The 26,181-nt window shown below is 40.2% G+C and overlaps 1 protein-coding gene across 4 annotated transcripts in view; it reads right to left on the bottom strand.

Annotated features, from left to right (window-relative positions):
• MYO1B (myosin IB) overlaps positions 1-26,181 on the bottom strand; it is a 190,823-nt gene that overhangs the window by 50,625 nt on the left and 114,017 nt on the right. For all 4 annotated transcript variants that reach the window (XM_030326153.1, XM_030326152.1, XM_030326154.1 and 1 more), the window contains exons 7-13: positions 25,062-25,125; positions 13,174-13,272; positions 11,695-11,798; positions 9,569-9,716; positions 9,171-9,289; positions 2,844-2,930; positions 2,153-2,218 (exon numbers count right to left, since the gene is read on the bottom strand). In XM_030326153.1, coding sequence (XP_030182013.1) covers positions 2,153-2,218; positions 2,844-2,930; positions 9,171-9,289; positions 9,569-9,716; positions 11,695-11,798; positions 13,174-13,272; positions 25,062-25,125 — 687 coding nt within the window. The remainder of the gene's footprint in view (positions 1-2,152; positions 2,219-2,843; positions 2,931-9,170; positions 9,290-9,568; positions 9,717-11,694; positions 11,799-13,173; positions 13,273-25,061; positions 25,126-26,181) is intronic.

Below are 26,181 nucleotides of genomic sequence, written 5' to 3'. Positions count from 1 at the left end.
GTGTGGTCACTTACCACATGGCTGATTAGATCTTAGGACAGACCAGAATGTAAAGACAAGCTGATGTCCCCTCATGACCCCATTATCCTATTAAAAAAAGTTTTCATGTATTGTGACATGACATTAGGCACCTGGCCTAATAGATCAATAAATCTTCTTATGGCAACATAAAACTAAAATAAAACCAGTTTCTTTGATTTTAGATACATCATTAAATGTGTGTGTGTGTGTGTGTGTGTGTGTGTGTGTGTTTTCCTTCCAACTTTCTAGTAAGATCTCTACTTTTGTCCTGTTCATGAAACCATCCAAATATAGATCAGCAGTGTGCTAGGTAAGAAATCATTTTCCCTGCCAACTATAAACAATGATTTTGACCGGCTGCCCTTTGGTAACAGTAACCTGAGGACTTGCTAGAAAGAAAGTAATTTCATCACCATGAGTTCTGAGTATACTCAAGCAGTTCTCCTCACTCACAAACCTCAAATTCTTCCCAATTGCCACGAGACCAGAAACTTTCTTTTGCGTAGTCTGCTAAAGAGGCATCAATACAAGTGGACATTGTGCTGAAGAACAGTTTTCAATGGTCGGCAGGACAGGGGGCAGCAGGCAGGACACAGCACAGGTGTCCCACGCTTGGCCACCAGCACGTAGAAGAACTCCACGGGTGTTCCCCATGCTGGTCAGTTTGGAATGAGGCAATGGTACAGAAATAGGGATTGAGAAACTTATCATGTTTGGGTTTTCTCCTTTATTTCCAGGTACTGGGGACCCTGTGAGTTTGGGGAGAAAAGTAACAAAAAGGCCCTATCAGAGGTTTTTTATTATTTATGAAGGGGGCCTAGGATTTAGGTCCTGAGTCTGCCATTTTGTAGCCATGTAACTCCAGCATAGTGACTTGACCTTCAGAGCCTCACCTACTCACCTGTAAAATAGGAATAATAGTAACTATTTCATGAAGTGTTTGTGAAAATTAAATCAGACAATATATGTAACACTTCCCGCAATGCTTGCATACAGTCAGCCCTCAAGAATGATTTACCCCTGGCTACTAAATACAGAACATGATCAAGCAGGGATCTTGATTTACAAAATCAAGCAGGGATCTTGATTTACAAAAATTTATTACAAAAATAAATGTTGTAAGAAAAAGATATTTGTTGGAAAAGTCCTGGCTTAGCTGCAGGGAGGGGGCTGATGTTTTTTTCTGTTCTGTGAACCTGATAATTTGGAACACATAAACACTTTTGGTGGTCATTCTGGGCAGGGCCTGGTTATTTAAAGGAATTCACAAATCATTACTTATGGGGAGAATGAAGAGAGGAGGAGCCTGATCTACTTGTTATTTTCCTGAACCAAACTAAAATACCACTCCCGAGAAATAAGAGTAAGAGTTTTAAAAGATCCTTACAATGGGGAAAGGAGCAAAAAACAAAAAAACAAAAAAAAAAAAACAAAAAAAACAAAAAAATAAAGCAAAACAAAGCGAAACAAAAATTCTTAAAACACCTTCTAAATGTCAAAGCAAAAGGATAAATAGGAAATTCCAATATAAGTATATAATTTTTAAATATTTAATTTGTAATAAGCATGCAGTCTTTTTAAAAAATTCATTATGGCGTTTACCAGAAATTCTTTCAATCTTTGCAACAGAACTCACACTGTAAGATTGCAGTTGGATGAGACCCAACAAATCACCCAATCCAGACCCTGAGCCTGAGCCCATCAGGATGAAATGCCAGCACTGGCCAGGCCAGACTGGCATCTGGCTCTCCCGTCCCTGGCTTTTTCATGGCATCATCCTGTCTCACTTTCCTACAAATGACTGAACGACTACAGGCACAATGTCCATAAACCTTGTTGGAAATTGCCCAGTAAGAATTTTGAATCTGCAATTACAAAAGTCAAATACTGATACAAGAAGTTCTTCCTAAACAGCATTGTCTCCAAAATGCTGGCTCTCAGCACTTAAACACACACACATATAATACACACACACACACACACACACACGTTTTGTTACATCAGCACAGAGGTTTTTTGTAGATTCAAAGTTATATTAACTATATATTAAATGCTGTCTATAGAATATATGATTTAATTTCCAACTATTATGCATGAATAGAAACAATACAAAGAATAGAAAAAAGCTTACCTCAAAAATTTCAAAACCATAAATGTCCAAAACACCCATGACCTTCTTTCTCACTTTTGTCTGTGCCTTAAAAAAAGTTTTAAAATAATGAGTTGAATTTAGGCCTGAAATATAACTAAAAGCATACTAAGGAAGATAGACTTATGTTACAAGTTAACTGTGTTTCACAACTAGAATAACTATAATTTAGTTGTTGTTTTTTAATCTATGACATAGGATACTGGTATAGAATTTTCCAGAAATTTTAATGATAGATGACTTATTTAAAGAAGGCATTAGTGATGCCTAATTATAATAAACAATCACTGAATCTTACAATAGGTCGGGCCTTTCAAACTCCCAATACTCCAATACCCTCATTTTATTGACAAACATATCAGTAGGTTGAGAGGTCAAGTGACCTTTTCAGCCAAGTGTGTACAACTAGTTAGATGAGCCGCGACCAGGACCTGGGATGCAGACTCTCAGAGTTAACTCTGCAAAACCCATGAGGCCACTGACCGGTGAGATTTCTCACAAAAACATCTACGCAAAACAAAACAGAGTCCTGACAAATTTCAATTCTATGCAAGGTAAATTATTTTCAAGGAACAGTCTTATCTGATTATAAAATTAAAATATCTTTAACTTAACGTTTATAATCTGAACACATCTATTACAGCTGATTTATCTGGTTGCAGAGATTCAGTACCTTAATGCTTTCATTGATTCGATTTACCAACCATGAAAATAACCTGCTATAGAGGTTTTTAGCCAGAGCATCACGGGCATAATATGCCTATTGAAAAAGAAAAGAAAAGACAAGAAAAACTCAACACCCACGACTGTCACAATGCTTAATGTCAATAAAATAATAAAGGTGTTTTTTAAATATTTAAAGTTCTTGTATTTCAAGTTATTTTCAGAGCCAGTTTTTACTATACTCTGGATGAACAATTAAACCGTTAAGAGAATTGGGCAAATTATTTATCCTCAATCATTATACTTTTTTGCATCCCAGGAAACTAATTCTAAATATTGCAAACACTTTCTCCATAAAGATACTCATCTCTGTATTACAGAACAGAGAAAAATCAGAGGCACTTCAGAAGTCCAACAACAGGGGAATAGTAAGAAAAATAAATGAAAGCCTACTGAAAGGGAAGTTACACAGTTATCACAGAATGATCATTATGAACATTAGGTAATAAAATGGAAAATGCTTATGTTTTGTGAAAATAAAAATCTGTCTATTTAATACAGTGACTATATCTTTTTAACCCCTACACGTAGGAAAGGAAACTCAACGGAATTAATGTTTTCCTTCATTCAACCTTCTCAACATTAAAAAAAAAATTTAATGTTTATTTATTTTTGAGAGAGAGAGAGAGAGAGATAGAACACGAACAGGGGAAGGGCAGAGACAGAAAGAGAGAAAGAAAATCCCAAGCAGACTCCGCACTGTCAGCATAGAGCCTACTGCGGGGCTCAAACCCACGAACCGCAAGATCATGTCCTGAGCCAAAGTCGGATCCTTAACCTACTGACCCACCCAGGTGCACCCCTTCTGAACATTTTAAAAAAGACATTCCATAACATCTAGAGGCTAGAGTCACGATACACTGTGGGCAATATACTGTATAATACAAATAAATGCTTTTATTTGCTTATTCATTTATTTGAAGCTCTTCAGAGCTACTTGCCAAAGAAGAGGCAGAGGACATAGTCTCTCCACCCCTGACTTAGAAGGCACACCCTGGAGAAAGTCAGCCTTGCCAGGAAGCACCTAAGAGTCCCTGCACATATCGGGTGCCACGAGCATTTAGCTAGTGCACACCACCAATGTGATGCAGCGCTCTTGGGGAGGCCCGAGCGCCAGCAGCTTCCGGGGAGTAAAGCAAGACGGTCTGCTGCTGGGATTTTGGGTTTCGTTTTGTTTTGTTTTGTTTTGTTTTGTTTTGTTTTGTTTTGTTTTGTTTTACAAAGAGAGTGAGCGAGCAAGCAAGCGCATGAGTGGAGGAAAGGGACAGAGGGAGAGAACCTTAAGTAGGCTCCACACTCAGCACGGAGCCCGACTGGGGCTTGATCCCACAACCCTGATATCATGACCTGAGCTGAAATCCAGAGTCAGACACTTCTCTTGATTCTGGCTCAGGTCACGATCTCACAGTTCGTGAGATCAAGCCCTGAGTTGGGCTCTGCACTCACAGTGCAGAGCCTGCTTGGGATTCTCTCTCTCCCTCTCTCTCTGCCCCTCTCCTGTGCTCTCTCTCCCTCTTTCAAAAATAAATAAACATAAAAAAAAAAGAGTTGAATGCTCAACTGACTGAGCCACCTAGTCACTCCAGTTTGCTGCTGTGTTTAACACTCTGGCCACTGGCATGAATTTCACTGCTTATAAGCAGAAATTTGAGCATTACTATTAAAGCTTTACATTTTTATGTTATAAAGAACACAACTTATTAGATTATACAGAAATTCTTTTCCCACATTTCTTTCTAAATGAAGTGTAACAGCTTTAATAACATAGGCCCTTCGTTGGCAACAAATTGTAGCTTATGGTACCTTTCCAGTTCATCTGACACTTCCATGCTAATCCTGAACCTCTCCCTAGAAAATCCATCAATAAATTGGCACAAAAAAAATAATACCCAAGCACACAATGTCATCTTGGAGGGTAACAGTGATTAATGATTCCACCGCAGAAAATGTATATATATGCTGAAATGGGGAAAGAAGCCTGGATTTAGATGAATGCCTTTTCTCTATCCTCCTTCTAGTTTTTACTTTCTTCACATAGGCCATATAAGTGCCTAGAACAGCGCCTGGCACAGAGTAAGCCTATACATGTATTTATATTACAATTTCTGAAGTCTCCTTTTCCTATCCCACTTGTGAGCCTATAGAATTCTTTCTTAATCCTTTCCCCTTTCTTCTCGCAAATTCCAGTTATCTCAAAACACCGCATAACCTCAAAACATTACCTATTTATAAACAGAATGTCATCATAATGGCATCCAGGTTTTTTTTAGCTATGTGCTGATTTCAACAAACCACCATTTCAATATGCAACCGAACTAATAGTGACAACTGATTCTGGCAAACTCCTTTATATTTTTTAAAATGTATTCACAGCCCATGTTCATCTTCTTTATTTCTTTCAAACAAATAACTTATTCCAGAAGTCTCAAACTCAAATGTTTCCAGGGACTACATGACAGAAATGAATGGGAAATAGTATGATCTGTAGACGCATTCCACATTAAAGGCACTCAAGTTCAAAATTTAAAAAGCAAGCACACAAAACAAAACAGAACAACAAGACAACAAAACTACCCTTTCATCAAATAAAATATGCCTATTGAGCTATATCTGGTACCAGCGGCTGCCAATCTGCCAGCCCTGATTTCTAGAGTCTGATTCATGCCACCGAATCGCCATAACATCCTCCACAGTACGGGAAGGAATGTTTATTCTCATTTAAGGATCACTAACAAGGTGCACAGAAATGAAGGAAGACACTGAGAGCATGGATTCACCATCTCAGATTCTAAGCACAACATGAAGAGACTGCACTTCTACAGCGGCACTGAAGCGCACTGAAAAAATCCCAAGTGAAATGTGCTTCAGCGATGACTGGTATTAGGTGTGGCCCAGGTGGAAACACAAGAGATGCCTGGCCATGGGGGGGCCTACCCTGTAGCAGCTTACAGTGGAGTGGTGGAGACCAAATCCATGAGTGAAACAATCAGAGAACGAGTGTCCAACAGCAGGGAGAAAGGAATTCCCAGAAGGGAGAAGAGGGGGACTATGTGATCTTCCTGGATGAGGGGTAATTAGATGGACCACTCAGAGAGGCAGGAAGAATTAGCCACGCCATGTGGGGAAGGGATAAGGAAGAGCGAAGGCACCGGGTAAAAATAAGCATGGCATTTATAGAAGTAGCAGGGAATAAACTGAGATAAAGAAAGGGTGCAGGGTCAGATTACTGAGGGCTTGGAAGCCAAGGAGAGAGGATGTGGCAAAAACTGAACTACAACTCTGTCTTGAGTTCCTATCATTTCACCATGAGTCACTGTATCTGAGGAAAGATCTAAATGCCTTGGGCAAAATGAGGAATGGGGCAATACGGATGATGATGGGGTCCAAGAACTGAAGCTATGAGGAAACATTAATAAAACAAATTAGTTCTTGCTGGAATCAAAACCTTTTAGGCAGTAAGACTGGTAGAAACCTAAACCCTACATTAAAAAAAAAAAAAAAAAAGAACTTGAATAAGGAACTGAAAAATCGAGGACCTCAAGCCAAATTCTTTCATGCTAAAGGTTAAAACAATGTGGAAAAGTTTAACCCAGTGATGTAAGGTGACTCAAGCTTATAAAGTAAGACGCACCTGGGCCCGGTTTCCGGAGAGGATGATTAAAAAGCGAGAGTAAAACACACAGTAAAAACAGACCAACATTTACCCACATATATATTCCATATATATCCACGTACATGTGGATATTCTTAAAGGACCTTCTTAAACAGGAGGCATTTTCTCATTGCAATACTTTTTACTTAACGATCCCCACTCTGCCTATTGAAAACGTCTAAACTCAGTGTGACCTTAGTACAGTGGTTCTCAAAATGTGGTCCCTGGACCACCGGCAGCAGCAGCACTGAACTTGTTAGACATGCAAATTCTTCAGTCCTACCTCAGGCCTACTGAATACAGCAGCCTAGGGGCACAGCCTGCAAACCGTGTTGGACAAACCCTTCAGGTGGCACTGAGGTACACTCAAGTTTTAAAGTTTGAGAACCACCTCCACAGTGAACCTTTCCAGCCACGTTGCTCTGAATCCCCTTCGCGTGTCTAAAGCTACGGCCAAGCTAGACCACCCCTCCCCCTGATGTGGACTCCAAACTTGGCTTTTCTCACAGTTTTCTTTTTGAAACCCCCTACTGCCCATTCTTTATTCACCTAAATCCTTCAAGTCTGGCTCAGAAACCATCTTCTCCATGGCATCTTCCTTCATCCCTTATGTCCCTGCTAGTGGTCTACATGGGGGCCTGTGCTGAGCAGGCTCTCAATGAATTTTTCTTTTTTTTTTTTTTTAATTTTTTTTTCAACGTTTATTTATTTTTGGGACAGAGAGAGACAGAGCATGAACGGGGGAGGGGCAGAGAGAGAAGGAGACACAGAATCAGAAACAGGCTCCAGGCTCTGAGCCATCAGCCCAGAGCCCGACGCGGGGCTCGAACTCACAGACCGCGAGATCGTGACCTGGCTGAAGTCGGACGCTTAACCGACTGCACCACCCAGGCGCCCCTCTCAATGAATTTTTCTTGATTAAGTCAGTGACTCACCATCTGACTTTGCATGAGTGAGACTGACCTGGACAGACATGACAGCAGAAGCAGTAATTTAGGAAGAAGGACACACAACAGTTCTAACCAGAAGAGGATTGTTACAAATCAAATTTACATATAACCCAAGTTATAGTGTTTTTCATAGTCAAAGCACCTCACCTGAAATAAGAAATCAACACTGAAAGCTGCAGACACATAGGCATCCTTGGGTTAGTAGCAAAGACCAGTTCAGAGAGGCAAAGAGAAAGACTAAATCCACCTACTGTCTTACAGATGCTTAAGGCCACTTACAAAGAGGAGGAGAATACAGTTGGACTATAGGGTGAGAATAAAGTAGGCCTCTGTGCCAAAAGTGCCGAATCAGTCATTGAATTCCAGTGCAGATCAGCACAGACAGGTGGGAAAATGTCTAAGCTGTAGAACAAAGGCTTTACATTGAAAGGGGCTTCAGAAGCTTCCTTGGTGTAACATCCACACGTGCATCCATCCATTCATCCATCCACTGAACTTGAACCAAAGGACAGAAGAAGTAAGCAAATCAGACTTGAGTCTTAGATTTCACTGTCTTCAGATGGACGGTATATGAAAAGGAAGGCAGGAAAGCCAATCTGGCCTCTCCAAACTGGCTTCTCCTACTGTGTTCTCCAAATTAGTGAATGGCAATCCTAGTTTCCCAGTTGCTTGAGTGAAACATGTTGGGAGCCATCCTTGACTCTTCTCTTTCTCTCATGCCACATCTTAAGCCAACAGCATCAAAATGTACCCAGGTGTAACCGCTTCTCACTCTACTGCTACCACCTGGTTCAAACACCATCAATTCTAGGTTAGCACACAATTCCTTGCAGCTTCCTGGTGCCATGAATGGAACGTCTGTATCATCTCCCAGCCCCAAATCCGTATGTTGAAGCCCTAATCCCCAGTGTGATGGTATTTGAAGGTGGGAGCCTTAGGAGATAGATTTAGATGAGGTCATGAGGGCAGAGCTCCCATGATGGAACTGGGGTCCTTATAGGGGGACGAGGACCCCAGAGCACACCCTCCCCTCCCCCACCCCTTGCCCTATGAAGAGGATACAGCAAGAAAGTGGCCATCTGTCAGCCAGGAAGATGGCCCTCACCAAGAATGCAACCATGCTGGTCCCCTGATCTCAGACTCCCAGCCTCCAGAACTTTGAGGAATAAATGGTTCTTTTTGTTTGTTTAAGCCACCTAGACTATGGTATTCTGTTATAGTAGCCCAACTAAGACACCTTGCTTTTACCCATTCTCCCACTGCACTCTGCTCTCCACATTGCAGCCAGAATGACCCTTTGAAATACAAGGCAGATCATGCCAGTGGTATCATTTCCCAGCTCACTCAGACGCAACTTCCCTGCCCCAGCACAGTGGGTCTCCCTTACTCTGCTCTCGTTTTTCTCCTTGTCTGCTGCTAGCTTGCCGTATAAATTCATCTATTTACGAGGCCTACTGGCTACGGCCACTCCTCCTACCAAAATTTTAACCTCTGCGAGGGCAGGGATCCTTATCTGTTAAGTTTACTGCTGTGCTCCCAGTGCTTAGAATGATGTCTGCAATACAGTATGGACAGTTAAGATAACAACCTGCAAAATGAAATTTTTGCGTCCACTTATGTAAAAATATCACAGACTTTTTAAAAACTCACTTTCTGGCCACGATGTTTCACCCACCTGAGCCACGTTCAGTGTAGTTGAAACCTTCTCCTGCTTGGCCTCAACCGTTCGGAAACTGAAAGCTCGTTCTAGAACTGATTGATCAATGCCGGTCAACTCACAAATTTCTTTTAACTCTGTTGGGGGACGGACACAAAAAGTGACTACACATGTGCTGCTAAAAATCCTTGTCAAGGCTTAGGATGTTCTTCCTAAAGCACATTCAAATCAAATAGTGTAAAATGTAGAACTCAGAAGACTTAAAACTCAGCTCGAATTATGCTTCTGTTCAGTTTCTCTGGAAAGCATTTTCCAGTGAAGTTTTCCAGTGAACAGAAGTTTTCTTTCTAGATTAAGAAGTGGGCAGATGCTCAAAAGCAAGTTTGCTATATAAGGTTGACTCTCCGCTGACTTACCATTTTTATCTTTGATTTTGCTTTCATCTAAACCGTTCACTCGAGATTCGGGCTTGAACTCGATGTTCCCCAGTTTCAACACGGCTGCCACCACCTCCAGGACAGACTCAGCTTCGTGATCCATAAAACCCACAATCTGCATGGCATTCTGGGAGTGGGGGGAGAAAAGCAGCTGTTTTCTTTCTGTCACTCTTTATATTATTTTTTTAATGAATCATGCAACAGATTTGTTTCTAAACACACAACAACAAAAAAGACAAAGTGCCCCAGAATAAGCCCTCCAAGAGGAAACCTAAGAACAGACCTGACAGCACCAGTTGGGGCTGTAGCTTGTTTAATGGTTTCAAGCTGTGATTCAAGGGTCCCTGGGGCACTCTGCATGCTGGGGCAAAGAGGTGGAGGGGAGCAAAGAGGAATTTGGAAGAAGAGGAGGCTAAGAGCCAAGCCTTGGGTTCCAACCCCCGCTTCATCTGCAGCAGCTCGGTGTGTATGTGTGTGTCTGTGTGTGTCTGTGTGCACGTGTGCACAATGCGTGTATGCGTGTGAGTACGTGTTGTTTTTTTATACCGGGTTCTGCTGCTAGAAATAAAACCGAACAAAAAGCTTTTATGACTCCTATATAAAAACCTCCTCGTTTATTTTACAAGAGAAAAACTGGTCTGCAAAGGTGAAGTGCCCGACCCAAGTCATTACAGGTAACAGGGAACATTCCTTCAGTCATAAGCTTTTATTAAGTGCCAATGATTTGCCAGGCAAGGCAGTTATAGAACTGGACTTGAACTCAACTCTTAATTCATGTCCAGGAAGCGAGAGGCTTGCTGTATGAGGATGCTTACAGAGTTTTTAACAAATGACATACTCAGAGAAATACTCTTTTTGAGAATAAATGCCAACAGCTTTTTTGTTTTATTTGTTTGTTTGTGATGAGACTACCTAGCCTAGCAATGGGAGTAATATAATTTTTTTGTCATGGAAAATTTCAAACATACACAACAGTAGAGAGAGCAGGAAAAGAACTTCAAGTTATTTTCACTCAGCCTTGAAGATCAACTGATGCCAGTCTTATTTCTGCTAACCTGACCTACTTCCTGCCTCCCCACCACCACAGCTAAAGTACAGTTACCATATCATGTCATAAAGGAGTAATTTTTGAAGCGCACATAAACATAGCAGATAGGATATTGTTTAAAACAATTTATGTTCAGGAGCACCTGGGTGGCTCATTTGGTTGAGCATCCGACTCTTGATTTTAGCTCAGGTCATGAGCACAGGGTTCGTGGGATTGAGCCCTACGCTGGGTTCCATGGCATTCTCTCACCCTCTCTCTCTGCCCCTCCCCCACTAGCACTCTCTCTCAAAATAGATGAATAAACGTTAAAAAATAAAAATAAAATAATTTATTTTCTAATGAACGTGAAATGCTACTCATTCTGGCTTACATGTGATTTTTGGAAGTTTTCTCTCAAAAACAGTATTGATTTAATGCTTTCCTGGGACAGTTCTTACAGTTGGAAATTAACTACTAAGCTATGGCTACAAAAATATTTGGAATTTAAAGACGGCATTAAAAGAGTTAGGATAATATAATGAGAAAGCTCCTGTTGATAAATAGCAAAATCACATGCTCCAGTAAAGCATGGGCCTTTACAATATTGTAGGATTTTAGTAAGAATACAATAAATTGTTGCATAATTCTAAAACCTTAGGGGGCATGAGTTATGGTTTTAAGAAAACTCAGAATTGTTACCAGTTCCAAATGAGCAAAAGAGTGTCACCCATTTTAAAGAGTAATGAAAGGAGGGCGCCTGGGTGGCTCAGTAGGTTAAGCTTCCGACTTCAGCTCAGGTCATGATCTCATGGTTTGTGAGTTTGAGCCTCACGTCGGGCTCTGTGCTGACAGCTCGGAGCCTGCAGCCTGCTTCGAATTCTGTGTCTCCCTCTCTCTGCCCCTCCCCTGCTCATACTCCATCTCTCTCTGTCTCTCAGAAATAAATAAATGTTAAAAAAAAAAAAAAAGAAAAAGAAAAAAGAAAAGGAATGCTGCTTACCTTGATTATGTTCAGTCACAGAATAAGGTGAAGGCAGCACCTCGTTAAACAATAATGAAAGGACTGTATCTTACTTACCCTAACAGTTCTGAAATTTGCTGCATCATCCACTCCATTAACTTTGGCAGAGTCCAAACTCAGGTAGTTATATCTGCTGAAATCTCGCTCGAGTGTAAGCTTATCTATCGAATCACACATACGTGTTGGTAAGTTACTCAGTAAGTCTAACTGTCTTTAATATCTCATTCCTTAAAACCTCCAGATGAAAGTGACTTTCATATATTAGATACTGAATCAACAGAACAAAAATTGATACCCAAATACCAACAGCATTTTTCTAAAATCTACCTTTACCACTGTTGTACATATTTCAAACTACTTTTTTACATTTATTTGTAGTGAGCCCCCTTCCATATTTTTATAATACAAAACATCTTCAATATACTATTTCATTGTAACATGATGTCTGCCTAGTGATTCCCATGCCACTGAACATTAGGGCAGAGATAAAGGTCTTCATATAAAATGTTCTTTGGATTCTTTTGAATTACTTCATTGGGATATATTCTAAAAAATGGTGTGCCTGGCTCTGATCATTTTACGACTTATTTTGGATTGCTAATTAGTACCCAGGAAGAAGTCCTCACTTTGAAGTGACACCCACAAGCTCTAAGCCGACCAGGGCCTGACAATTCTGCCAGCTTTGTCCTTTTTAATCACTTTTGCTAATACATGTAAATGGTGAACACTTCAGTGCTGTTTTAGCTTACACTTGTTGATTATTAGTGAGAATGATTCTTCCCCAAATGTCATTTACTTTCCATACTTACAATCTGAACTATTTGCTCAAAACTTTTATCACTTAGCTATTAATTATTGGATACTATTCTGATGGACGTATATTAGTTCTCTAAAATAGCCAGAGGTCAGATTTTTAACTCTTTTATCAATTACAAATATTTTCCCACTATTTTTAAGTTTTCACTGAGCAATTTTTTTTTTTTTTTTTAAATAACTGTTCTCCTCTCCTGGCTCCTGCTAATTTCTTCTTCCTCAGTGAAACAATTATATTCTTCCATTTTATTGTTTAAATTTATGATTGGGGTGCCTGTGTGGCTCAGTCAGTGAACCGTCCAACTTCTGCTCAGGTCATGATCTTGTGATTTAGGCGTTCTAGCCTGGCATCAGGCTCTGCGCTGACAGCTCGGAGCCTGGAGCCTGCTTCGGATTCTGTGTCTCACCCTCTCTCTGCCCCTCCCCTGTTTGCGCTGTCTCTCTCTCTCTCCAAAATAAATAAAACATCAAAACAAAATTATGATCCACCTCCTCCAATATTCAGTTAGCTCTTTGAGTAAACCATCTGAGACCTATGCACAGCATCTGGTGAGACATAGGGACATACAGCAAGCAAATTCTGGGGTAGGATGACAGAAGCAAACATACCATGTTCTTCACTTCAACCACAGTCATAGAAAATTTTGAAGAAAATTAAAAAGAATGCTTTGGAAAATGCTTTGACACTAAAAATTAAATTAAAACACAGAAAAAGGGACTTACTGAGGAGCTCTTCAGAGGCACCAGAGAGCAGCTGATAGAACACATGGAAGTTTCTTTCACCTCTCGGTTGCTTAACAACTCGAGACTTCTCTAAAAGATCTAAAGAGAAAAGAGTCAAATCATAGTATAATATTAATTTGCTTTCAAATCTACCATGGTTCTTCTTCCTCACCCCCCCACTTTCTTTTTCATTTTCTGTGTTTAATGAAATAATAACAGAAACTACATTTTCAGTTCTTTCAGGAAGAAGCCTCACTATAACTAAAATTACCAAATTAAACAAACCAGGTTCTTTTCAAACAATAGTAAATATGCAAAATAAGTTCAACAATACGTTCAACAAGCTGATTAAAGACAAAACATTTTCCATATTAATATTCTTTTGGTGTTATATGTGATACTCTCTTTGATTCCAGATACTTTTATCCAGTGATGAGATGTCTTATCAAGTTTTCAAACTTTCATGCAAAAATGAAGGAAGGAAGGAAGGAAGGAAGGAAGAAGGAAGGAGGGAGAGACGGAAAAAAAGCCAACCAAACACAAAAAAGAGACATTGTGGCAGTACACAAGAGGTGGCAAAGGAAGTACAATGGCAGAGGGGATTCCTGTCTGAAGTCTTGCTTACCACCGACCAGTGATATAACAGGGGCTCTGGATTCTGTAGGCAAAAGCCAAATTGAGTTACAAAATTCTGAATCAGTGATCCCATTATTAATTTAAAGAACACACACATTTGATTTCCAGTCAGGCTGAAATCTAAACGTTATCAACAAACGAGTGAGAGAGAAAAGACGCGCAAGTTCTCTGGGCATGGTCATTGAACTTCTCAATTTGTATTTCTGGAATCCATATGAGCATGGAAAGAGGAGCCTAGGTAGAAGGAAAGAGTGTGGATCTGGTAAATGAGAAGTCCTAGGGTGTTCCCCAGACACAAGGTCATTTATAAGAATGAAGAGATGGGTTACAAGGACACATAAAATTAAATTGACCAAAACAAGAATAAAAATATGTAAATTCAAAAATTATAGTAACGGGATGTTCCTGAGTTTTCATTTTCATCTCCAGCGCCCATTTGACTTGGATGACTGCCAACACCCTCCCTCAAATCATACATGGAGGATAATGAAGACTTTATATTAAGCAAAACGAAAGAAAATTGAAAATTGAAAAGCACCAGTGAGACAAAATTTAGAAAAGAAAGGGTTGTGTACTACTCATCATCTCTAAGGACTGACTGTTTCAGTTAAGAAGTAAATACTGACACACAAAGCAGAAGACAGAACAAGCAGATAAGATAAAAATGCAGTTTGCTTGTACCGATCATGTGACCAAGCTCCTATGGGGTTCTAAGAATACAGGCACAGTTTCAGAAGAAACCAAAGAATCTACAGAGCATGAGCAGATTCTTCATGGAGAAGCTAATCCTCATAGGAAACTCCTCGAGCCTCGAAGAAAGTAACTCAACTGCATGAAAAATATAAACAAATGCTATGGTTCACTTCATCTGTTCACACACATTTCCTTCAAATCAGCTCACTTACTGCTCACCCACTACGCGCCAGGACTGGGAATGCACCCAGCACCGACTGCAAATATGAAGACGTTCGAGAGCCACACCTGCTCCCAATTTCTCCCAGCACCCAAGCCAACAGCAGCAACTCTTTCCAAGGTGGGATGGCGAGGCCCTTAAGAAAGAGCAGGAGGTGGGGGTGGGGAAGGCAGAATGACCATGTGGGTCAAAGCCCACAACCCCCAGGCTCTTCCCATAGCGTTAAGAATACTGCCATATACCTTGAGAGTACTGGCAGCCTGCTTCCCTCTCATTTCATAGGCGCACCTTACTAAGGATGACAGCTGTTTGATGTCACTTATCTGGTCACATTCCAACAAGCAAATTGTGGTACTTCAAGACATGAAATAATACCCTCAAAGCAAGACAGGGCCACACTGTACAACGGCAATGCATTGCCAGCCTAATGCTTGGCGCTCTTTGCACAAATGCTGACAGGAAATGAAGAGTATAAAACGGTGACGGCTAGAAGGTTTAGCAGAGAACAGCCACCAAGTTCAAGAACAATGTGCACAGCGTGGAAAGGAATGTTGGTCGATGTACTTCTTGAACCACACGTGCTGATACGATCAGTGATTACTATCATTTTCAAATACGAAACATACTACAATGTGTGTTTAAAAGGAAAGGTACAAAGGGGAATAGGAAGGGAACTCTCACTGACCTGCTCTGCATTCGTGCTTCTCATTCGTAATCCTATTCAACCCCAAACACCTCCCCTGAGTTGGCTTTATAATCCTTATTTTATATAGAAGAAAATGAGGCTCACATCACACTGTTACTAAGTGACACAGCCAGAATTGAAAGCTTCAGGTGACTAAGATATCACATTTCTGCTGTTTGTAATTTTCCAGCAAAAAGAATGCAAAATCCATAAACACTAGGAAAGGCCATACTTTACATAAAATACATGACTTCACCTAAGCAACTCAGTCACAAAATAAAAAACCTTTTATTACAAAGCAGTTGAAGGTTTTATCACCTAAAATGCTTAGTCTATTACTCCAGAGCTTCCTATTTCTTTATGACTTTTCTCCTAAGTTACAAGCTTCTCGGTAGAAAAGTAATCAGGGAAAAGGTTTGCCCCAAATAATTTGCTGATGTGTAAAACCATTCCCTATTCTACTTTTTAAAAAAAAAAAATTTTTTAATGTTTATTTATTTTTGAGACAGAGAGAGACAAAGCATGAATGGGGGAGGGTCAGAGAGAGAGGGAGACACAGAATCCGAAACAGGCTCCAGGCTCTGAGCTGTCAGCACAGAGCCTGGCGCGGGGCTCGAACTCACGAACCGCGAGATCATGACCTGAGCCGAAGTCAGACGCTTAACCGACTGGGCCACCCAGGCGCCCCCCTATTCTACCTTTTTAAAGGCGCATGCACCAACATAATCTAAGAGTATGAAGCCATATCAAATAATTACTCAAAGCACAGAACATAAATTAAATTTACTATAAAGACTTGCTACCCGACCAAATTAATTTACTGAATGTTCCCCTGAATTAAGTCAAAGCAAACACCGGCTCAGCCTTCCTTTCGGCCTCGCATGCTCCTGCCACCACTGATTGAGCCTCTGCTCAGAAGATTTAGTAAAGAACAGTACAGGATATGCCAATATCTAGTGGAGATACCTAGTGGAGAAGACAGTAGGAGTCTCCATGTATTCCAGTGCAGATGCATTTCTTTCTCCAAATACAAACTTAAGTTCCCATTAAATCTGATACAAACTTACACTTTAAGGGAAGAAATAAATCTATCAAGCCATTCTAAAGGAGAAAACCAACAGACAGGGACACAGGCTCTGGAAGCAGAACTTCCCCACGTACCCCAGCATGGTATTGCCACCTGACTATTACCAGAATGAGCCTATCATTCAGGGGCTTTCCGAGTCCTGACTAATTACCAGCTAGTCTATGGCAGGGACATGTGCCTGTGCACAGCACAGGCCAGCCTCCCCTCAGTACAAGACACGAAAGAAGTAAAATGTCCGTGTTTTTTGCACCTGCTGGAGAAGGAAGTCTTTTAATTGGCAAAGGAATAGCAGGATAAGTAGTGGTTTGGAAGAAAAAAGAACATCACATTACTTTGGAACATAACAGATGAAGGATGAGATGGCAAGATTAAATGTATTTTATGTATAGTCTACCTTCCTGAAAAAAAAGAAATGGTCCAAGTCCAAGGCTTAAGGAATCATCAGCTTTTTTGCTAGGAAGGCTAGAATGACAATGAAAGCCCATGATGCACAACACCAACCCACCCCGAGATCCTGTGCTCCTCTCCAATTGCTCAGAGATAAATATTATGGATCTAGTGTCTGAGTGGCATTCAGGTTTTTCGAGTCCATTTATGCCCCTTCACTGATGCATTTAGCAATACCGATGGGCATGTGCTCTAAGTAACCAGTGAGTTACAGAGCATGACTGATGGTAGTTTCAGCGGAAAACTCTATGAGCTTAAGTGTGCTCATGGATTAGAGTATACATTCTAAAGTCAACCTTGTACTTTTCCTGGAAATAGACAACAAAGCCTTCAAGGATGACAATCAGGAAGTTTCACTAGTAACAAATTTTAAAGTCAAAAAGGTGGGACAAAGGTCTTCTTACAAATTGCACCGTGCATGCGTGTTGCAGGGAGAGCAAATGAGAACGCTCGCCATGGGGCTCTCTCTCAGCCTGGGGATCACAGGAATCTCCATCCACCCGCAGGCCACAGGTCTTGACACACATGAACCACGTGGCCCGCCACAACATTACAATTTTACCCTGACCCCCACTTCCACTGCGGCATTGTAATTTTTAAGAAATCAGCTTAAAGTTTTCTCAAAAATCAGTGTCCTGGAATTATTAAGTCAACACTATAGGTAGCTGGACCCAGTGTATGAGAAGCTATGAAAGGGTTTCTGTGTCTGCATGTGCAAACTGGGCTTTAAAACACCAGGCAAACTTGGCTTATTATCTATCTAATCAACTACTGTTTTTTATTATAGCATCTGTTTACATACATACAGCACATGTGTATTTTCACAACTGATTTTTTCTAATATAAGTTTAATGGTTATTGATTAAAAATTTACTCGCATAGGTATATATCTGAATCTAAAACTCCATACCCAACTCTGAAATAAAATTAATGAGATACAGCCCATGATATCTTATTATTAGATATACTATCCTAATTAATTTAGATATATTTGAACAAACACCTGGCTTCTTCTATATTTGTATATAATCTTGTTTCATGGTAAATATACAGTCTTTCTTCAGAGTAAACATTTTTTTTTTAATTTTCTTAAGGTTTCATTTACTTATTTTGAGAGAGAATAGGGGAGGGGCAGAGAAAGAGAGAAAGAGAGAGAATCCCAGGTAGACTCTACACTGTCAGCACAGAGCCCAACGCAGGCCTCAATCTCATGAACCGTGAGAGAATGACCTGAGCTGAAATCAAGAGTCGGGCGCTCAACCGACTGAGCCACCGAAATGCTCCGGTAAAAACATTTTTGTAAAAGAAAAACTGCCACAGTAAAACCGAGAAAAAGAAAAGCATGGATTTTTATGCAAAGCCATCCATTACAGGGTAAAAGAATTGCTCTGGGAAATTTGTCTTATTGCTACGGATACTTCACAACCAATGATTGATTATTTCTGTCTTCTTTGGAAGCTCTGAATATTGAAGCACTAAAAAATGCCCAGCCTTGTATTATAAACCAGACAATGTGTGTCTTAGTTTCTGGCTAATTTCGATCCTAAAGAAGACAGGTTAAAAAGACACCGTTTATTGATGAATATTCACTCGCTGTTGAGAACAGACTCATGTACAGGTAATCTCCACCTCTGCCTCAATATTTACATATTCTCAGAAAACAAAGCAGAGCAGAGTTTCCTTTAGGAAGTATTCCAACAGGCAGCTTTGCTCCTAGTCAGCACCTTGTCATCAATAATAGCAAAGGTATGATCTAAAAGGAAAAAGAAAGTTATAAATCCCAAACCATCCAAAAGAGTAAAACTATATTCCATTTCCTACAAATGGCATGGATGTGGACATATATAAACACGTCATGAGGTAGACAGCACATAAAAGTGTAAGCCAATTGTATCATAAATTCAAAAAAATATAAAGAACAGGAGTTCAGAGACTGGCTCCGTCCCCCCTCTCCCCTGTGAGTGGGGTCCTTGTTCCTTCCTGCTCTAAGGATGCCTTGTGGAAGGATCTCCTTAGACTAACTCCCTAGCCTCTCTCAGCCTCTTCCTCACTCTTCACCCAGGCAGGAGGAGGGACTTCTCTGAGCAGTGAGGTGTGGAGAGGGATGTGAGCATGCACACACACTTCAGCCTTCTGGTTCCCCACACTGTGTTCCCATTCAGCTTACTCTGGTAAGTAAGTAAGCTCTACTTACCAGCGCTCGAAGATAAATGGGGCAATGCACACAGGGGTTGCTTAACGCTGTGATGCCTAAGTCTTGCCAGGGTGCCACAGGACTACTAGCACACCTGCTTGGGTGAGAAACCAAAAGCCACTTTCTTCAACCTTGCCTCTAACAGTAAGAAAGCTGCATCCTCTCCAAAGTGAGTCCTGTGCCTATTTCTCAGGATTCCAAACTGGGTGGGGGAAAGTAGATTGTCTATTAGACCACTACATCGGTTAGTTTTTGCTACATAACAAATTTTCCCCAAACTCAGCAGCTTGAAGTAATAATACCATTTATCAGTTCATGAGTCTGAGCATCACCTTCGCAGTTCTGGTCTGAGCCAGCTTGGCTGATCCCTCCTGGGCTTGTTCATAGGCTGGTGGTCTGCGGGCAGCTGGCTGATCTAAGGTGCCCTCACTCATATGTCTGGTGGTACATTCCACGTGGTCTCTCACCATCCAGCAAAGTAGCCCAGGTTCACCCACATGGTGGTAATGAGAGGGTTCCCAAGAGGAGCATGGGAGGACACACTCCAGTACGCAACCAACTTTCAAGCCTCTGGCTGTGCCACGTCTACTATTGTTCCATTGACCAAAACAATACTCATGGCCAAACCCTGAGTCACCGAGAGAGGGGACTGCTCAAGGGTGTAGACACAAGGTGAGAAATTATTGTAACCATTCCTGAAAAAAATCTATCAGATTGGAGCTTATTAAAACAAAACGGTGACAAATTATTTGACATTCTTCCAATTGAGAAGTGGGGCCTACGTGCCTCACCTCTGACTCTGGGCAAGCTTGTGCCTACTTTGACCTAATAAAGTACAGTGGAAGTAACACTGTATGATCTCTCAGACTACTGCAGGATGTTTCCTCTTGGGACACTCTCTCTCAGAACCTAGCCACCTGTGAGAGCCCACACCACACAAGGCCACATGTAGGTGGCTCCAGTCAACAGTCCCAGTTCAGCACATGCTTTGAATCATCCTAGCCCAGGAGCCTGACATGTGACATATGATCAAGCTTCTAGAAGACTCCAACATCCACTCCACATCCACTCATGCAAGTCACACCCAACCAGTTGTCTTCCCAGCTGAAGTCCCACATATCAGGGAGACAGGCCAACCCTACTGTGCCCTACCTGAATTCTCGATCCCCAGAGTCCAACGGCCTATGACACGGCCATTGTTTTACACCCTACTAAGTTTGGGGTGGATTGATAAGTGGGCAACAAACTAATGTCAATATTTGCCTTCCTTCATAATTCACAGGATAGTATTTCTTTCAAGCCAAAAAGAGAAGGCAGTGACAGATGAAGTTTGAATACCAATAATTTTGTTGCCTTTCTGGGATTTAGAAAAAGCCTTTAAAAATGAATAGCATAGAATATTCAGATATATAAAATAAGTCAGCCATAGGGATGTACTGCATAGCATATCAATTATAGTTAATTATCCTGTACCGCATATTTGCAAGTTGCTAGGAGAGCAGACCTTAAGAGTTCTCATCACCAGGAAAGAAAAGTATCTGTAACGATGTACAGTGGCCAGATGCTAACTAGACTTATTGTGGTGATCATTTAGCAATACTTATTTGAAATCACTATGTTGTACACTGAAACTCACATAATGCTGTACGTCAATTCTATCTCAATATAAAATTGTCTTAAATATTCCAGATAAAATTACCCAATAAAGCAGGAGCTTTATTTCTTGATAAATCTGTCTATGTCACAGCGATATTACTTGTTATTTCCTGTGTACTTGTGTTTATTAATTAATTCAAGAAATATATGCTAGGTGTCAGATGCTATTTTGGTTGGTGTCATTCAGCAATGAACCACACGAACTAAGTCTCTGTCCGTATAGGACATATATTTGGCTAGGGGCTAGAGACAACAAGAAAGTAAGTATGTAATAACGAGAAAAAGTAAACATTTACTGAATGTTTACTAGGTGCCAGGCATTGTTAAAAGAGTTCAGATGTTAAAAAATTTACACCTTTTCACAACACTATGAGATCGGTACTCTTACTACCTCATTTAAAAGATGAAAAACTGGGAGACACAGAGAAATAAGTAACTTCTGTCTCGTTGTTTAGACATGAGACCACATGATAAGAGTTGCTCAAGTAGCCTCATAGATATGCCCCAAATAATGAAGCAGGGAAAGGTAGGGCCTGCCTATATTTAACCAATTCCATCTTCAGTTCTGGATTTACTGAACACCTGCTGTGTGTCAGATATTACACGAGCTCTTCATACACTCTTGTGAACAGGAAAGCCATACCTCCTGTCCTTAAACTATAAGGACAAGTATATATGCACACCTGAAACATAAGGCTTTTTTACAGCATATCTATCAGTGCTATTCTTCTTTTAGGAGATAAAATCCCTCCAGACTTTTCTCACATTTTCTTCACAGCGAAAACTGCCATCAAGTGCCACAGCTATAAGAAAGTACCTAGACTATTAATTAAAGCAACAGGTTGCCAAAAGTTTCTAGTTCATAACACTAGGTCCAAAATCCTCAAACACAAATGTATAAATCGTATGACACCTACAAGCATTAACAAAGTAGCAGAAATACTACCTCATAAAATAAGATGTGCTAACTGTGCTTCCACATTTTATCTTCCCTACTGAAGCATGGGTGCCATTTTCTATTTCCATAATGCCCCTTGCCTAACAATAGTAACCTTAGAGATACAGTTGTCAGGCGAGTTCAAGACTTAGGTTTTCAAGCATCCCTCTTCTAGAAAGAGAGAGTAAGTTATGGGGCTTTCTCTTCCATTCGCAGGGAGCCCAACTAGCTTGGCTGATCACGTGTCTTCTTCCAGGTATTAAGTACAACCAACGATGATCTACACCGTTACTACACGGCTGCTGGAAGGTGAGGCAAAATAGACTTCCCACAAAATGGCAAATCTTTTCCTCTTTTCTGGACTACAAGAAGCTAACTTTTGGCAGTTTAGAGAGAACAAGAATGAGTCTGCCCATTGCTTTACACCCCTGAAGCCCGGAGACAGCAACTCCCACTGACCACCTATGAGTCAGTGCTCTACGTACACAGGGTGAAATTTCCTGCTCTTAACACGCATGTAGTCCTTTCCTTTCTGTAGCAAAGGGTACTCTAAAATACAGGGTGTTCCCACTACCACAAATTTCCATCTAATTTCATTGTGGGAACAAATGGTAACGAACACCATAAAAAATCCATTCATGAGCGTATATTAATCTTAACTGGAAACGAAATGAGTGTTTAATATTTATTCTCCATGGATACTGCAAGAATCAGGGGCAGGAAGACATTTCTGTTTGGAACATACTCTTCAAAATGTAAAACCTAAGTTACTTTCTAATACTTACAATAAAATAATCCTTAAATATTTTCCTAGAGTCCTCAAAAGCAATTTTGATTCAGTCATTCCACAATGTTTAGATGATTACCCTCATTTTAAAAATAGGGTATTGTTAAATTAATAACTAGAGTTCATCTGTCTTGTAAAAAGTGCTAAAGATATATAAATATCTTTCAGAATAAAAATTAAGCATTCCTTGAAATGGTGGTCTTCAAACCGGGTCAAATCCTTTTTCTTTCACAGCTATCATGAGCCACCAGACGTTGTGCGGAAAGCTTACAAGGGTGGTCATCAGTGCTTCTGGTTACATCATATATGGTTTGCATGAATACTTTTTGTTTCCATATTTGACATAAAGCCATTTAACCTAAGCAGCCAGTTTCATTTCACATTAAAGATTCTCTTCAAACGTTTCTCTGACAAGTATATATTTTTAAAAATATGGCTTAATCCCAATGTATGGCACACAAAGTGGAAACTAAAATAGAAAATCAAACTATGTAAAAACTACAGAACAGTGGGAACGGGAAGAACCATAGAATTCCTCCACTTCAATCCCACTGTTTCAAAGAGAGGAAACTCTAGAGGAGGCTGGGTGGCTCAGTCAGTTAAGCGTCCGACTTCAGCTCAGGTCATGATCTCACGGTTCTTGAGTTCGAGCCCCACATCGGGCTCTGTGCTGACAGCTCAGAGCCTGGAGCCTGCTTCGGATTCTGTGTCTCCTCCCTCTCTCTGCCCCTTCACAGCTTGTGCTCTGTCTCTCAAAAATAAACATTTAAAAAACATATCCCTCTGCCACATTCAAAAAAAAAAAAAAAAAGAAAACCACACACATACACAAAGATTAGGAAACCCTAGCCCTAGGTTTCTCTCTGAAATGTGATTTAAAAACTTAAAAACATGGGGCGCCTGGGTGGCGCAGTCGGTTAAGCGTCCGACTTCAGCCAGGTCACGATCTCGCGGTCCGGGAGTTCGAGCCCCGCGTCGGGCTCTGGGCTGATGGCTCAGAGCCTGGAGCCTGTTTCCGATTCTGTGTCTCCCTCTCTCTCTGCCCCTCCCCCGTTCATGCTCTGTCTCTCTCTGTCCCCAAAATAAATAAACGTTGAAAAAAAAAAATTTAAAAAAAATAAAAAATAAAAAAACTTAAAAACAAAAAATCAGCTACACACTTCCCTCAAATCACTTAAAATGTTAATTTTCAAATGGCATTCCTCTGGTTCGAGTTCACCAGCAAAGATCTCAGGGGCCCCCAGAGGGGTTCTGGGGTTCTGGTTACTCAGCTTCTCTACCAGATCAGATCTTGTTTCCTCTATTTCCTATTTGGGGTTCGGCATACAATTTCATTTGAAGGAAGAATGCCACTGCTATAACAAATCTAAAGGGCATTGTTTTGGACACCTGAGTCAATTTATTACCTTTTTTCCTAGTGCAAACTTAGATTTTTTTCAATCCCAATAGGTGGTGAGGAGGCCAGCGGTTATGGGAGGTTCAGTGGTGCAGCCTCAAAAACATAGAAGGATTCAAGAGGATAACCAGGCTGTGGTTCCGGGAGGAAGTGCACAAACCCTAAGTTGTCACTTCCTATTTTCCAAATGAAGCAACTACGAAATCAATACGAGCAGAAATATGAGGGTAGTGCTGTACGTACTGCAGGTTCAAAGTCACCGGAGAAGGGGCCATATTTACAACAATCACGCCCACTTTAGAAAACTCTGGACCTGGGGCTGTTCATTTTTTCACCTTTGACAAGGACATTTCACTTCCATAATCACTAATCATGACTAAGGGAGGCTAATAAATCTGTAGTTCTTCCCACCAGGTTTATCACATTTTAATTATCTAATTACACCAAGACAAACAAAATTTCCCACAATAAAATCTGAAGTACAGGTCCACTCATTTTATTGAATAAATGTTACCCCAAAAGTTACTAAAAACTTATTAAATTAAAAAACTCTATTTTATTTTTTTTAACTGTTTATTTATTTATTTTGAGAGCAGAGAAAGAGAGAGAATGCTAGTGGGAGAGGGGCGGGGGGGTGGGGGTGGGGGAGAGAATCCCAAGCGGGCTCCAGGCACACAGCACAGAGCCTGACAAGGGGCTTGAACTCACTAACTGTGAGATCATGACCTGAGCTGAAATCAAGAATCAGATGCTTAACTGACTGAGCCACCCAGGTGCCACATATTTATATTCTATTTTTAATCATGAAATAATTTTGTTAAAGACATGAACCATCGCAGGATCCTTTTTGTTAATGAATTAACTTAAAGACCTAAAGAATCTAAACTATGGTTGGACTAATTCTTATTTCTTTAGCAAACTTTTAAAGATTTTCAAAGACAAAGACTTTAAGTGATCTTTAAAAAAGATTTAGACATGCTAAAACAATCTGAAATCACAGTCTAACATAACATATAGTCTGAAACACATTGTCTAAGAAAAAGAAATTGTATTCTTATATCTATCTCTTAAAGACTCAAGTATCTAAAATATTCTAATACATGTTTTGCTCTTCTGAACTTCTTTGAAAGGATTCAAGTAAAATACTCACAGTTACTTATCACTCCTCCCAGTGGATCGCCTTTAAAATCAAATTCAATGTCCATATATTTGCCCTGCCAAAGAAAGACTTTGTGAGTTTCAAGTTGACCTCAAAATATTCAGTCAGCACATCTTCTCAGAAAATAGCATACTAAGCCCTTTATACATTTGTTTAAATGTAATTAACAGACAATTTATGTAACCATGAGGCTAACAATATGCCTCCATAAATAATTCATACTAAATACCCCATTAGCTCAAAGCTAACATATCATGTTGCTAATTTAAGAATAGATCTTCTTAGGCAACATGTGACTTTTCCATTTCAGATATGTGTTTCAAATCTCTGAAGTGTGTGTGTGTATTCAATTCAAGAATAAAAACTGGGGAAAGGCAGTACTCCTTGTATATGCACTAGTCGGGAATATAATTTCACTTTTATAAGCAAAATGGTTTTAAGCCATGGCTAAGAAACTCCCAAGCATACTGGATAGTGGATAAAATGGAACACATAAAATACTGTTTTTACATCTACTCAAATGAAATGCATGATTATATGGTGTGGCCAATCCAGAATCAAAGACTGATCATTATTACTCTCTTTGGTTTCTGATCTAGATTATACAGCAATATATATATCCCAGGTTCCTATTACATTTTATAGATGGTATTTTAAACACACAGAAACACACATGGAGTTTCATACTATGATTTTTAAAGAACTGGTCTATAACTATCGAGTTAAAGAGTAACAAGTATAACAGAGTAACCCTGACAGCTGTTTTTTGTTTGGAAAAGGGATTGTTGATCTAATAAGTGGTCCTTTTGTTTCATGTTCTACTTTAGTAATAGTCACATAGATGGCTTGTAAATAATTCTCCCAAAGAATTACCACTTTAACTCCTTCTGTTTTCAAAATCACAGTAAGGGGGAAGAAACATGATCACATGGCACTCAGTCAACAATGCAATCTGTGACTTTTTATTAGCTTATATATGCTCCCTCACCCTTTTCTTTCTTCATTGTCAAGGGTCACCTGTCCCAAGTCTTCTCTTATTCATTAAGCAAATGCCTATTAAGCATTTCCTAGATACTAACATAGACACAAGGAAAAAAGTGAGCACAGTTCC

This window comes from Lynx canadensis, chromosome C1 (assembly GCF_007474595.2).
Source record: "Lynx canadensis isolate LIC74 chromosome C1, mLynCan4.pri.v2, whole genome shotgun sequence".
Lineage (NCBI taxonomy): Eukaryota > Metazoa > Chordata > Mammalia > Carnivora > Felidae > Lynx > Lynx canadensis.
This window is presented reverse-complemented; position numbering and strand designations above follow the sequence as displayed.